This window comes from Mustela erminea, chromosome 2 (genome assembly GCF_009829155.1).
Source record: "Mustela erminea isolate mMusErm1 chromosome 2, mMusErm1.Pri, whole genome shotgun sequence".
NCBI classification, from domain to species: Eukaryota; Metazoa; Chordata; class Mammalia; order Carnivora; family Mustelidae; genus Mustela; species Mustela erminea.
The window spans coordinates 29,581,565-29,595,244 of record NC_045615.1 but is presented as its reverse complement, the minus strand read 5'-3'; the positions used below and the strand labels follow the sequence as shown (position 1 = coordinate 29,595,244).

The 13,680-nt window shown below is 37.3% G+C and overlaps 1 protein-coding gene across 3 annotated transcripts in view; it reads right to left on the bottom strand.

Annotated features, from left to right (window-relative positions):
* SPOCK3 (SPARC (osteonectin), cwcv and kazal like domains proteoglycan 3) overlaps positions 1-13,403 on the bottom strand; it is a 488,976-nt gene extending 475,573 nt beyond the window's left edge. Inside the window, exons 1-2 of one of the 3 annotated variants that reach the window (XM_032332597.1) lie at positions 13,267-13,403; positions 12,541-12,729 (exon numbers count right to left, since the gene is read on the bottom strand). In XM_032332597.1, coding sequence (XP_032188488.1) covers positions 12,541-12,729 — 189 coding nt within the window. In that variant the 5' untranslated portion in view covers positions 13,267-13,403. Of the gene's footprint in view, positions 1-12,540; positions 12,730-13,009; positions 13,210-13,266 lie in introns of those variants that run through there. The other 2 variants (XM_032332598.1, XM_032332596.1) reach the window with 2 other exon arrangements.
* Between the last annotated feature and the right edge of the window lie 277 nt (positions 13,404-13,680).

The window sequence follows — 13,680 nt, the reverse complement described above, 5'->3', positions numbered from 1 at the left end:
CACGATAACGTATTTTATGTTCCAATTCAATTTCATTTCCTTTTAAATCAATAGAATTATAACAGTCTTTGAAATTCAACATAGAACACATAGAAAAATGAGGGATCAGGACACCTGGATGGCTCAGTCGGTTAAGTGTCTGCCTTAGGCTCAGGTCAGGATCCCAGAGTCCTAGAATGGAGCTCCACATGGGGCTCCCTGATCAGCAGGGAGCCTGCTTATATCTCTCTCTCCCTCTGCCTGCCACCCCCCACCCACGCTTGTGTTCTTTTGCCCACTCTCTATCTCTCTCTAATAAATAAATAAAATCTTCGGAAAAAAAAAAAAAGAAAGAAAGAAAAATGAGTGATCTACTGTGGACAGAAATTGGTAGGCTGCCTCAGCACCCATTCAACACTGATTACACTTGTTTATATATGATAATAATGTGTGAATTCCTGGTATTTAATTGTAAGAAAAAAACCTTTTCCTTTTCCGCTTTTATCCACATTAAAAATAAATCCACAACTGTAGGGGGGTTGAAGTTAAACACAATGACACCTCATAGTTTCCAAAGATGCTGTAGTTGTATTTCTAAGCCAAAAAACACCTATTGTAAAAACAATTAGTAGTCCCTTTAACAGCCACTCCTGCCTACCTGAGATATTCAGAATTTCATTGTGATATCAAAAGAATCACTACTAAAACTGCCAACTGTGTGCAACTGTCATATATAGTACGCCTCTAGGGATAAAAACTATTCTTTGAATGATATAAGGTACAATGCAAATACTGGACTTCCATTCACTAATAATGATTTACTTTAAAATCTAATGAAAAGGCAGGCTACGAGAAGTTTTCTATTGCAGTTTCAAAATACAATTATCAAATTATAGTGAAATCATTGTCATCTCATATAAGTGATGCTCCTTCAATAACTGTAATAAAAATTCCAAATCATTATCAATGTATTGGTCCAGCAGAAATTAACATACAGTTATTGTGATCATTTAAAAGAACCAAATATAACATTTCAAGAGAGAGAAAAACAGTTTGAGCTGTTCATGATGACTCATTCAAAGCACCCAGCTGTTAAAAATAAGAATAAACATACAAACATGATCTTCAGAGCTAGAGAAAGTGAGTCCAACTCTCACTAATCTTGGTCAGATTAATTAAGTTTATTGAAGCTAGCCTATCCCATTTATAAAAGGAGATTAATAATCTCTACCTTTATGTTATTAAAATATTATACTTAAAAAACTCAATTGAAAAATGGGCAGTTCTTAAAAAATTTAAGGATAGAATTACCATATGATCCTGCAATCCCAATTCTAAGTGTATTTCCAAAAAATTGAAAGCAGGATCTTGAAGAGATATTTACACACTCACGCTCATAGCAGCTTTTTTCATGATACCCAAGATGTAGGAACAGAACAATCCAAGTGCCCATCAATAGATGAAAGCATATAGTGCAGTATGTAAGGGCAAGAGAGTGGAGCCAGAATGCCAGTACTAGAGATAATCCTGCTGATAACACCTGTCTGACCCTGGGCCTCAGTTTCTTTGCCTACATACTGAGATAATAATTGGGCCCTCCTATAGGTTTGTCACTAATTAATATGTAAAAACTTTTAATACTACTGACATTAGATATGAAAGTGCTTGTTATTACACTATTATTAATATCTATACAAGGAATAATCTGTCACTACTTAATATTATATATTTATTTTATTTTATTTAAAATATTTGCCTCTTTTGATATTTTGAATGAGTACATTTTTACCATTTCACCCCCTCTATTTATGAGTAGCACTTTTAAAATAGCTTATTCATATGAAGTATAAAAAAATGTATTCATTTAAACTATTTTAAAATCCATTTGATTAAAGTAATAGCTATTCATTAAATAAAATATTCTAATTATTTCCAATAAAAGTATATAATAAATTTGCATTTATTTTTATAAATATGAGCCTTTAATTTCCCTGGCATCTTTTTTTCCCATCTACATTATTTTGACATTTTAGTTGATACACACACACACACACACACACAGAGGTATAGATATCATACATATTTAATTATTACATAATTAAAGATTTTTCTTATTAACACAATTAGCACAGATGATTAGTTTTCAAAAATAAAACAAGACAAATAGAGGATATCCATTATAAAAAATAACCCAGCCAAGTTTAAATGTAGTTTATTTTACCTTGTATGTTCAGAAAACATAGATAAAGATATGGTATTACGTTATTTACAAAATCCCAAAACAATCATCTGAAAATACACACATTAGCATATAGTTAAGCCTTAAATTAATATAAAGAACTTAAAGTTATGGGGGAAAATATCATTACATATTTATTACTTGCTATTTGATTATGTGTAGAAAATACACATTTATACTAAATTTAAGTTCCTTTTTTAATTTATATCATTAGTAAACCAAACTATTAAATAACAGAACCTAACAAAATTACAGATTGCTATAATGGTAAAGTACTTCATATTTTTTTTTGTATATTTAAAAAGTATAGCTTTAAAATCAATGACGTTTCTAGTGAAGCAGTCATGAAAACATATGGAATTGTATTGAATTATCTCTATTTTACAATAAGAATGATAATACTGATTAGAAGTATCCAAAGTACATAGACTATACATAAAAAAAGAAGTCTACCTTACTTAAATTCTAAAGATTTTATTAGTGATTGCCTTTAAACCTATTAAATGGACCAATGAAATATCACAGTGTTATTTACAAAGGAGGAAATAAAAGTGCGTATTAGGCTTGAATTCTGAATAGACAAATCAGCTATAAATGTTCAGAAGTAGGAGACACTATTTCTGACAAAGGTCATTATTTCCTTGATAAAGTAAGAAGCTTGTGATTGGGTTATCAAGACCCAGGTGATTTCTAATAGAAGAATGTTGAGGAAAATATCATCCTTTGAAAAAATTACATGACTGCAGAGACAAAATGGTTTTATAAAGACTTTACCTTTCTACCATGTATATTTGTATGCTATATTGTTATTATTAATTTAATTATAAGATATTCTAAGTGTGAGCAAAATATTAAGCAAAACTTTTGTGATCACTTTGAAATAATTGGGCCATGACTATATATATACATGAAAGAAAAATGAATACTAAAGTTTTCATTTTGCAAGTATGAGCATGTATTCAAAGATCTCTTAAAAAAATAACAAAATGGTGCAATTCACCATCTCTTCTTATGATCCAGGCAAGGAATTCAGCCATCTCTGATGTCAAGAGTCAAACTCAAAAGCATAAAGCTTCTATGGCATTTCTGGCAAATCTTACTTTGTATACCATCTTGTAACTCTCCCAGAGATACTAATGCTAAAGAGATTATCCTCCTTGTTTCCAGAACTAATTGCTGTGTGAATTCAGCAATGGCATCATTTCTAGTACTATTCAGGGAAAGGTACTTTGCATTTAATGATACTTGCCTTTCCCCACGCTACCGCATTAGAGGAAATAAAAACCTTGTATAGAGAGTGTTCTTTCTCAACTAAGTGAACAACAAGTAATTTCTTTTTCTTTTTTTTTAAAGATTTTATTTATTTTGGATTTAATTATTTGACAGAGAGACAGAGAAAGAAAGAGCAGGGTGGGGGGAGGGGAAGAGGGAGAGGGAGAAGCATACTACCTGCTGAGCAAAGAGCTGCATGTGGGGCTTTATCCCAGAAAGACACTTAACCCACTGAGCTACCCAAGTGTCCCAACAATAAATAAATTCTAATTTCTTCCCACCAATCACACTACCTATCTGGACCTGCGGCCAAATATCCATAACTTAAACAAAAAAAAAAAAAAGTTTTCACAGAAGATAATACTAAATGATTTCACTAGAAAAAGGACTTGTCATTCGATGAGGCTCTCCTTAAAAATGTATGTAGGTGTTCTTCTTTGATCTGACCTCCAACATTTTCTCTTAGATATTAGCAAACTACTACTCCCTCAAGCTTCTACATCCAGAACCTTAGATACTAGATGTTCCAGCTCTACTCTGAACAGAGGACAGAGGGATAATCTTAATTTAGAAAGGGAATAAGATAGAAGGAAGGCTAACAAGTAATGGGAATTGACAAAAATTCCCATCCATGGGCACAAGGAATAATTTCAAGAGACACTTAGATTAATGAAACAGACATAGTTGTTACAAATATTTTCCTCCTCGTGTCTGGCTTTCCCTTCTTCCTTTTACTGTTAATTTTTTCCCTTTAGAGATGACATTCCATAGCCCCCCATTCAGCGAGGTATAGCCATGTCACTGAGTTGAGGTCCTTGAGATACACACAATGACAATGTCCTGGTAAGTTCTAGGGTAAGGTGGATTGACCTTCTCTTCAATCTTTCCTGCTGGATAGGAAATGACAATTGATGATAGAAAATACTGATAGAGTGACCCTGGAAGTTCAGACCTGGACTGCTCATTTTGTCAAGCTCACTTTAACCATCACCTGGTTGGGAAATAAAATTCTATCTTAATTCAGGCAAGTTGATTCAGAGCCCCCATTTTGCAAGAACTTAACCTATCTCTGACTAACACACTGGCAATTATAGGTGAGGGAGAAGTCAAAGACATAAATCTGGACTATCTGTAAAATATCTGGATTCAGCCATATAACCATTAAATGAAGTGCAGTGGTTGAAAAAGGGGGGAGATACTGGTTTTTAACATTACGTAGGAGGCAGCAAAAAATATTTAAAAACCTTAGAGCAAAAAATTATGTGGTCAAAGAGAAACTATAGGAAAAGAATCAGATGAACTGGCAGAGGGAGTGCCAAGATGCATATAATTCCCATCTACTGTTATCACTCTAAAATTGAACATGACAGTTTTGGCACAGTGTTTCCATTTTAGTGCATTTTGAAACTTATGGACTAAACCAGTTTTGTACTTGAAACCTTATATTTTATATAAAATTAAATTTTCATTTATATTACGGAACTGGGCTGGCAGTGGTCAGAAATGGAAATGGTCAATAAAAAGCAATACAGTTCTAAAAGCCTTTACTTAATGACTACAGATGGCAATGCACATTAAATATAATGTTCCTGTATTTATTAAATATTTTTCCAATGTTAACTCTAAGCCTTCACTGTGCTAATGCTAGGTGAACTGTGGGATTTTTTTTTTTTTTTAAGATTTATTTATTTACTTGCTTACTTGAGAAAGCATGAGCGGGAGGGGTGGAGGGAAAGGGAGACCATCTCAAGCAGACCCCACACTGAGCACTAAGCATGACACGGGGCTTTAACTCACAACTCTGAGATCACATCCTGAGCAGAAAACAAGGGTTGGATGCTTAACCAACTGCATCCTAGCACCCCTGAACTGTAGGTTTTTTGAGAGGGAAGAGACGACCATCTGTAACTGTAGAGAGTTCAGCATCTAATAAGGAGAAGAATCTGTAAACTAGAGGAGGTAGAATGAGTAGAAAAAAAAATGAAAGAATTTTCATAAATGGGGAAAATGTAAGTGAATACTCCAAGAACTTATAGCATAGAAGAGTCAGATTTCAGATGTATATATGGATATAGATATAAATAATATAATATAATATAGTAATTCTAGCCCAGATCATGAAAACTAAAGTTGCATAGGAATATAAAATGTTACTCTGAGTCAGAATCATGAGATCTGAAAGCAGTCTTACCGTAGTCTTATTGTAAAAGTAGGAAAAAAGATGTTTCATAGCAATATACGATGTTCTTTTGGTATACTAGGTAAAAAGCTGAAGTGTGTAATCACAAGCAAGCTGACTTCTCTTAAGAGCCAGAAAGGCACGTGGTGACCACACATATAATAGCAAAGGAGATTATGCTTGCATTTGCAAGATGCAGAAAGCTAAACTAGGGAGAAAAAAAAAAAATGTCTTAACAACATTTTAGACGGAGTGCCTATTTTCTTTTTTTTTTTTTTTTAGATTTTTTTAAGATTTTTTGTTTTTGTTTATTTATTTGACAGAGAGAGAAAGAGATCACAAGTAGGCAGAGAGGCAGGCAGAGAGGGAGGGGGAAGCAGGCTCCCCGCCAAGCAGAGAGCCCAATGTGGGGCTCGATCCCAGGACACTGAGATCATGACCTGAGTCAAAGGCAGAGGCTTAACCCACTGAGCCACCCAGGCGCCCCGAGGGAGTGCCTATTTTCTAATTAGCATGTAAAAAATATTTATAATAGGAGATATAATCACTTTGGTTTCCTGATGATTTAATCTGTTATTTATTTGAAGACAAACACATACAAAATATATATATATAATACATACATATTTATGCATAAACCTATATATACATGCATATAAATGTATTTTACATATATATATATTTAAATCACAAAGTAATTTACTTCTTATTCTACTTGGTTACACCTTCTTAATAATTCACTAGAAGTAATGAGAACTGGAAAGTTAAAAGTACTTCCCTATAATTTCTATCTGTTAGAAGAACCCAAGGCAAATTGACTAAATGTTGTACTCAATTCAGATGGGGTCTTACAATGTGATGGCAGTTCTACCTGACAGTCCCTTCCCAGAAATGAGTGGGCATTCTCTGACCTGCTCTTCTCATGTGACATCTGACTTGACAAAATCAATCTTAACTGGTGAGTTTGGTAGTGGTGGTCATGGTGGTGGGTGGGTGGGTTAGGAAATAGGTAGTGAAGGTTGTACCACACCTTTCTTTAACTAGGACTCAGATGTCACAGATTGGGGTTAGACTACTTTATGGGGTTAGCCCTTTGCTGCTGTAGTAACTCACTCACTCCAGAATCTTCAAAGACTACTTATTGCTTCTCTATAGTCAATTGCCTCTTTCTTGATTGAGTCCTCTAGTGATTTAAACAATATGAATACTAGTCAAATATTAAAATCACCTGCTACAGTCTTTACTGGGTGTGATTTGCAAATACGTATACTATATACACTATATACACTTCCATGCATTTGTAAACACAGTGTGGACCATAGTCATCAATAGATCAAAGGAGAAAAAAAGATCAAAGTAAGAGAGGAAAAACACTTGTGGGAATGCAACAGACTGACTGTGAAGAATTACCAAGGACAGCCTATGTGCTCAAGTATGATAAAATATAGGTAACAGTTACCACAGTTCAAAATATTGTTTCATGGTAAGAAACACTAAAAATGTACTTTTAAAAATCAGAATTAGATATTCATTATTGAGAAAGTGTTCCTGAACAGAGAGAATAGTGGTTTGATTTGTTCAGTTTCTCTAATTATTAATAATTATTTTTTACATATTGTTGAAAAATAAAGTAGTAAAATTTGCCTTCCTCCTCTTAGCACATCCCAAAGGTAACCATTTCATAATACATATGAATATGAAATCATCACACTGTACAACTTAAATACCTACAATTTTGTCAATTATATCTCAAATAAGAAAATTATTTTTAATGTACTACAAAGGAGAAGCCCTCATGCTAAAGGTATGCTGACTGTTTAGGTAATACAACCAGGGTGCATCATAAATCTAAGGAAAGTACTGAGAAAGTATTCTTTAAAGAAGAATACTCCATGCCTTTTAAAGTAATGAAATACTTTACTTGCAGTAGGCATAGAAACCAATTGTTCGTTTACTAACTAATAGCAGTAAAAGTTGATAGACTCTCAGGGGGCTTTATTCCTCTGTAGCCTCTAAGTGGCAGGAAAAATCCCCCCCCCCATCAGCCATTACCTCTCAAATAATCTGTATACTCTACTAAGATGAAACCTCAACTCAAATGAGAAAAGGCAATAAAAAGAAAAAAAAAAGGTTAAGAAAGGCTATTGTACTATCCAATATATCCAAATCAGGCATTTTAAAATTCAACTTCTAATTTGAGGGTTGCTGAGACGCATAAGTCTGTATTTTACATTTTCACAACACTTAACGTGTTCTTTAAGGTTGATTTTTTTAAAGTCAAATTGTAAGACTTTTTTATTGTTTTCAGTATATCTAAAGGGTATTAAAAATTAGTTAAGGAATCAGTGCAAACTGAAGTTGATTATGGGTTTTGCAAGAAGAATGGCAAGCATCTCTTGAAACAATGTTCAAAATGATCCCCAGGTTGTCATTCGTCTGTTTTGTAAGATGATGAGGCTGTGGTTATGATTTTCTCCAATAGTCTTTTTTTTTTTTTAAGATTTTTATTTATTTATTTGACAGAGATCACAAGTAGGCAGAGAGACCAACAGAGAGAGGAGGAAGCAGGCTCCCCGCAGAGCAGAGAGCCCGACGTGGGGCTTGATCCCAGCACCCTGAGATCCTGACCTGAGTGAAGGCAGAGGCTTTAACCCACTGAGACACCCAGGCACCCCTCCAATAGTCTTTTTTTGGGGGAGTTTAGGTTCACAGAGAAATGAGAGGACGGTACAGAAATTTCCTGTATACCCCATGCTACCATAAAAGCATAACCTCCCCATTAGGAATGCTCCCTACCAGAGTGCTCCATTTGTTACAGTAGATGAATCTACACTGAAACCTCATAATTACTTAAAGTCTATAGTTTACCTTAGAGTTCATTCTTGGGGGTGTATTTTCTATGGGTTTGAGCAAAGGTATAATGATATATATCAACCATTCTACAAACACAAGGAGTATTTTCACTGCCCCCAAAATTTTCTGTGCTGTACCTGTTCATCCCTCCTCTCACCCTCTACCTCCACTCCCAGGTATTTTTATTGAACAATAAATTTAATCAGAAGCATTTGAATGTCAGCAGATGGGTACAGTTCTGATTTTATTACATGAGTTATTTGAAATTAGCATGGCCATCATTGCCATGTACACTTTTATTACACGGCTTCCAACATACAGTATCTTTTTTTTTGTCATTTTTAATTACCATATGTACTTCGGAGAAGTCATAGTAGTTGAGATTGATAAAGGCATTATATCATTTATTATCAATTACTTCATTGGTTTCCAAATTCCATATTCATTTATTACATGATTAAGGCAAGCATGAATTGCCTTAATTGACTTATAAAACACAAATATTTGAAATATGCAATATATGGACCACTTGATTCAGAAGCTAATGAATTTGTTTTCTTATAATGATCTAGATTTTCAATTCTCCTCATAGGCATGCATACATTTATACATGTAAGAATGGAGTGAAGGAATTCCTTACACCTGCTCTTGGTAAAGGTAGTATCCCACAATTGTTCCACTGGGGAATCTGGAGTTCTTGATTTTATCACCACTCAACAGAACTAAAAAGGTAGTAAATGTGATGTAACCAGTGTATCTATTAAATATATCTTGTTGAAAGTTTTTTGTTTGTTCGCTTTATTTTAAAAATCATAAAATTATACTCTGAACATAGTCATTCTGGATCTATCTACTATACTTACTTTTAAATGAGTTGACTTCTCTGTATCTTCAAGTTAAATTTTTATTTTTCCTAAGATGTAGTAGTTAGAATGTCCACAGGACTTTTTATACTAATTTGCAAAAGGACAGGTTTTCTGTGTATATACTGACATTCTGTACACTTTAAAGGGCAACAAAACTTTGTTCAAAGAGCATTGTTAGTATAAAGTGGTCAAAATTATTTGAAGTTTCTTCTGTGTTAAGTTTGGCTTTGGTTTAATTATTTCTCTGTGATTTATACTGAGGAAATTGAGAAAATGAGTCATCAATGGCAGTGTTTCCTATGTTCATCTACTCTTATATAATACTTCCTTTCCATGTTCCTGATTCCTAAAGCTTTATTATACATAGTATATAGTTATATATTTAAATTGCATATAATATATAAAAAGTACATCTATCTTAAAAACCATTCAGTTAAAATATAATGATGGATTGCATTTTCAAATATTATTCAAAGTAGTTTTCAAATATAATTGAAAAGAAGATATAGTTCAAACTTCCATTAAGGAATTACTTGTAAAATAATATTGCTTGTGTAAAATAGTCACACACAAAAAGTAAAGACTAATTCTAGTCTTGGTTATGCTTAGGTATTTCTAACCTTTTTTGTAAATAAAATTAACTACTTCTTTAGGAGAGAAAAGTAGACATAAGTACTTCAGTTAAATTATTTCTAAAAGAAGAGATTGATATCTTTGTTTCCTTGTCTTTGTAAAACTAAGTATGCAAATCCATTACTTAAGATATCAATGCTGATGCAGAACATTTAAAGGTAGATTCATGCAACACAAACACTTCAAGCAATGCCTCATCACCTTGGGCTTCCAGGTGAAAATGAAAAAAAAAAATAAATAAAGCCATAATCTTAAAAAATAAAGAATTAAAAAAAGCTAATGATTCCCAAGAAGGGAAAAATAATCTGTACATTAGCAGTGAGGTGAAGGGTCTAAATACAGATTCTGCATTCTGAGTTGAGATGTTACACTATCACCATACATTTTATCATGTTAAGAATAAGCAACAGGTGGTTAAAAGGGTGGAAAAAAGATAACACTTATCTTCTCCATGCCCTCCAAAATCTCTTTACAAAAACATAATTATCTTAATAAGTGGTAATGCTAAAACCTGATATAATTTTAAATAGATAATTTATTATATTTTCATTATTACATGTCCTTCAAAACAAGTATTTGCTAAAAATATTTCAGTAAATCCTTTATTTAAATTTAACATATACTTTTAATGGTCCCCCCACCCCCGCCCTGCACCAGAGATCAACTAAGGATAACTGAAAGTACTATAACAATAAAATGATCTATTCTGTGTCTGTATAAGTTGGATGAATGATTCCTAGAATATTTAATTATTTCAGGCAACACACCTTGCCTCCATAGTTTTAATCAAACACACTTACAAACTGTTCAAGCATAACTGGTTGCCTTTAAAAATGCAATAAATGAATTTGAATAAAGTCAGAGTACAGGAAGATCGAAGGCTTAAAATATATTTTGGGGAAGAAAGCCTAACATTTATTTTAAAAGATTTTCAAGCAGCCATCAATAAATAAAATGTCATTATGTGAAGCACTGTTCAAATAATGACAAAATCTTCATTTTTTTTTTCCCAAATGAGGATATGATAAGCAGAAATCCTTCTCCAGGTTTAGAAATATCTCATTTGCTTGCTTGCTTTTTTGATTGTATTCAATATTAGCATAAACTTTAAAAAATGTGTAAAGGATTTTGGTTAACACTCAAATGATTTGAAGCTTTGTTCGTAAAACATGTAAGACAGAGTCCTCCATTAAGTATTATCATTATCATTACCATTTTTCACCCCTGTACCCATACCTAGTATCTATGAGTTACATTTAATTTTGAAGTGAAAATCAGCGTCTCTTCAGGAATCCCTCTGCCAGAAACAGCTACGTGTTTTGCCTCTTCAGTTGACTCATGTGAGGGGTGTTGGGAGCAGGGGATAGAGGAGCCAAGATGAAAACTAATCTAAGCTTCCACTTATTTTCCCAAATCGTGACAGAGTGTGAGCTGATGAAAGAAGTTAACTCATGTCTACGTAGGGCAGTGCAGATGGACTCCAGGAGAAATTCTCTCAAATGTCACCATAAAGGTTGGCAGGGTGTCTGTGAATCACTCTCGCTTCCTTTCGGGCCTCCCGGGTTTTAAAAGGTGGGCTGGGGGTGGGGGCGGTAATCCGGGGCCCGGGCCGCCACCTCGCTGGGACAGCCAAGTTGAAAGCTGGGAGGTGAACCGCGCTTCTCCGGCCCGCAGCTCTTCCCCGGCTCCATTCAGATCAGGTGGGAAAAATGACTGGAAGTCACCCCCAGCGACTCCAAGGCAAACAAACGTCTCAACACCTGCCTCGTTCTTAATAACCCTTGAGGACACACCCCGGGGGAGTCTACAGTTTAACCCTTTCAGAGCCACCCCCTACGGAAGTCGCCCCGCCACGACCCCCTTCACCGGGCGGATTTTCCGGCAGGGATGCAATCCGGAATAAAACCGTATCGAATGCGCTACAAACATGCTCTGTGTTAAAGTTAATGCCGGAGCACAAATCTGATCAGCAATTTGATGGGATCAAGCGCAGTTCAACTTCTGCCCGCTGCTGCGCCCAAACCACCTCCCACCCCTGGGAGAGCCGGCATTTAGAAATCTTACATCTTCCTCCCTCCTCCCTCAAATTCCTTAATGGACCATTAGTAACGGGATCGATCCTAGTTGCTTGAGTGGCAATCCATCGCCAAGGCGCATCTATCTGCCGTGTTTACTACTGCCAGAAACACCATTCAAAAGTTGAGAAGGTAGAGCCAAGCACTTTGGAAACCTTTGGGGGCCGAGGGAGGTGGGGAGGAACGCGGGAGACGAGGAGGCAGGAGGCAGGAGGGCACCTGGTGAGATCTTAACTCCAGGGCAGCCAGCAAGCAGCCTCTCCCGAGCACTAGCCGGGAGGGGTCATCGCCACCGCCAACTTCCCCCACCCCGAGCGCCGCCCGGCTCCCCGCGCCCCTGTCCTCGGAAAATCGAGCCCGCCGCCCACCCACCCGCAGCCGCCGCGGCCCCCGCCTGGGAGCAGCGCGCTCTTGCGTCCGGGGATGGGGATGCGCAGCACTTACGTCTCGGAATTTGTTCCACTGTCCGACTTCCTTGTCATACTGAGAGATCGTGGTGAGCCATTGTTTATCGTCCAGAAAATTACCGCCGTCCGACCGCCCCCCGGCCGCAGCCACCGCCGCCGCAGCGGCGAGAGCCTGACTGCACCAAGCGGCTGCACACACACACAATACGGCTGACACCTTGAGCATCTGGGAAAGGAGACACAACCGGGGGGCGGGGAGGGGGGCAGTGTCAAACAAGGGGTAAGAAGACCGGGAAACCCGGGAATACATGCATCAGCGACGACAGGGGTAGAGGGAGGAGGAGACAAGCAGGGACGGGGTGCCCCCTCCCCGGAGGTTTTACCCCCAAACCCGGGCGCTCACACACGCGCAGACCCGCAGACCCGGGGGAGGAGAGGGGGTATAAGGGAGGAAGCCCCAGCTGCGGCACCCCGCGCGGACAGAAGAATGCTTCCAGGCACATCACCTTGTTGTGAGCTTGCACTGAGCTCGCAGCTCCTGCTGGAAACGCAGCCCGGCTCTGCCAACTCGCCGCTTTCAGGAGCTGCTGCACGCGCCGCTGTCTGGAGCGGTCCACTCAGCTCTCTGCGCCAGGCGCGCTCCCCGCATCTCCACCTCCCCCCGCGCGCTCTTCTCTCGTTTACTCCCCTGGCTTCACCCCTCCCTCCCCCAGCTCCTTTTTTAATTTTTTTCCTCTCCCTTTCCCACCTCCTCCTATCCCACCTTCCTCTCTCTGGATCTGAGCTGCAGTCGAGTCCGGATGCGACGCTCGGCTGAAGGCAGAGGATGCGGTAGCTGCTCGCCTAGGAATCCTTATCTGCTTTATAACCTCTCCCCTCCAGAAGAGGTTCTCATCTTCGCGAGACTGCCTGAACATTCTCTCTGCTCCAGGACTGATTTAACACAAAATAGCTGTAGCTCTCTTAGTTGTCTCTGGTCTGCGATTTCAAAGCTGGTCACTCAGACGTGGGAAATGAGATCTGAAGAAAACTTTATGCATCGCCAAGTCACGAATCCCTTGGAGTTTAAGTCCTGTAAACCTCTTGGACTGAGCTCCACCCTAAGACAGAGCCATATCTGTAGGGTCTTGGGAGATGCTTAATGCCGAAAATTAAAGAATGTTTGAGTGAATTCTGG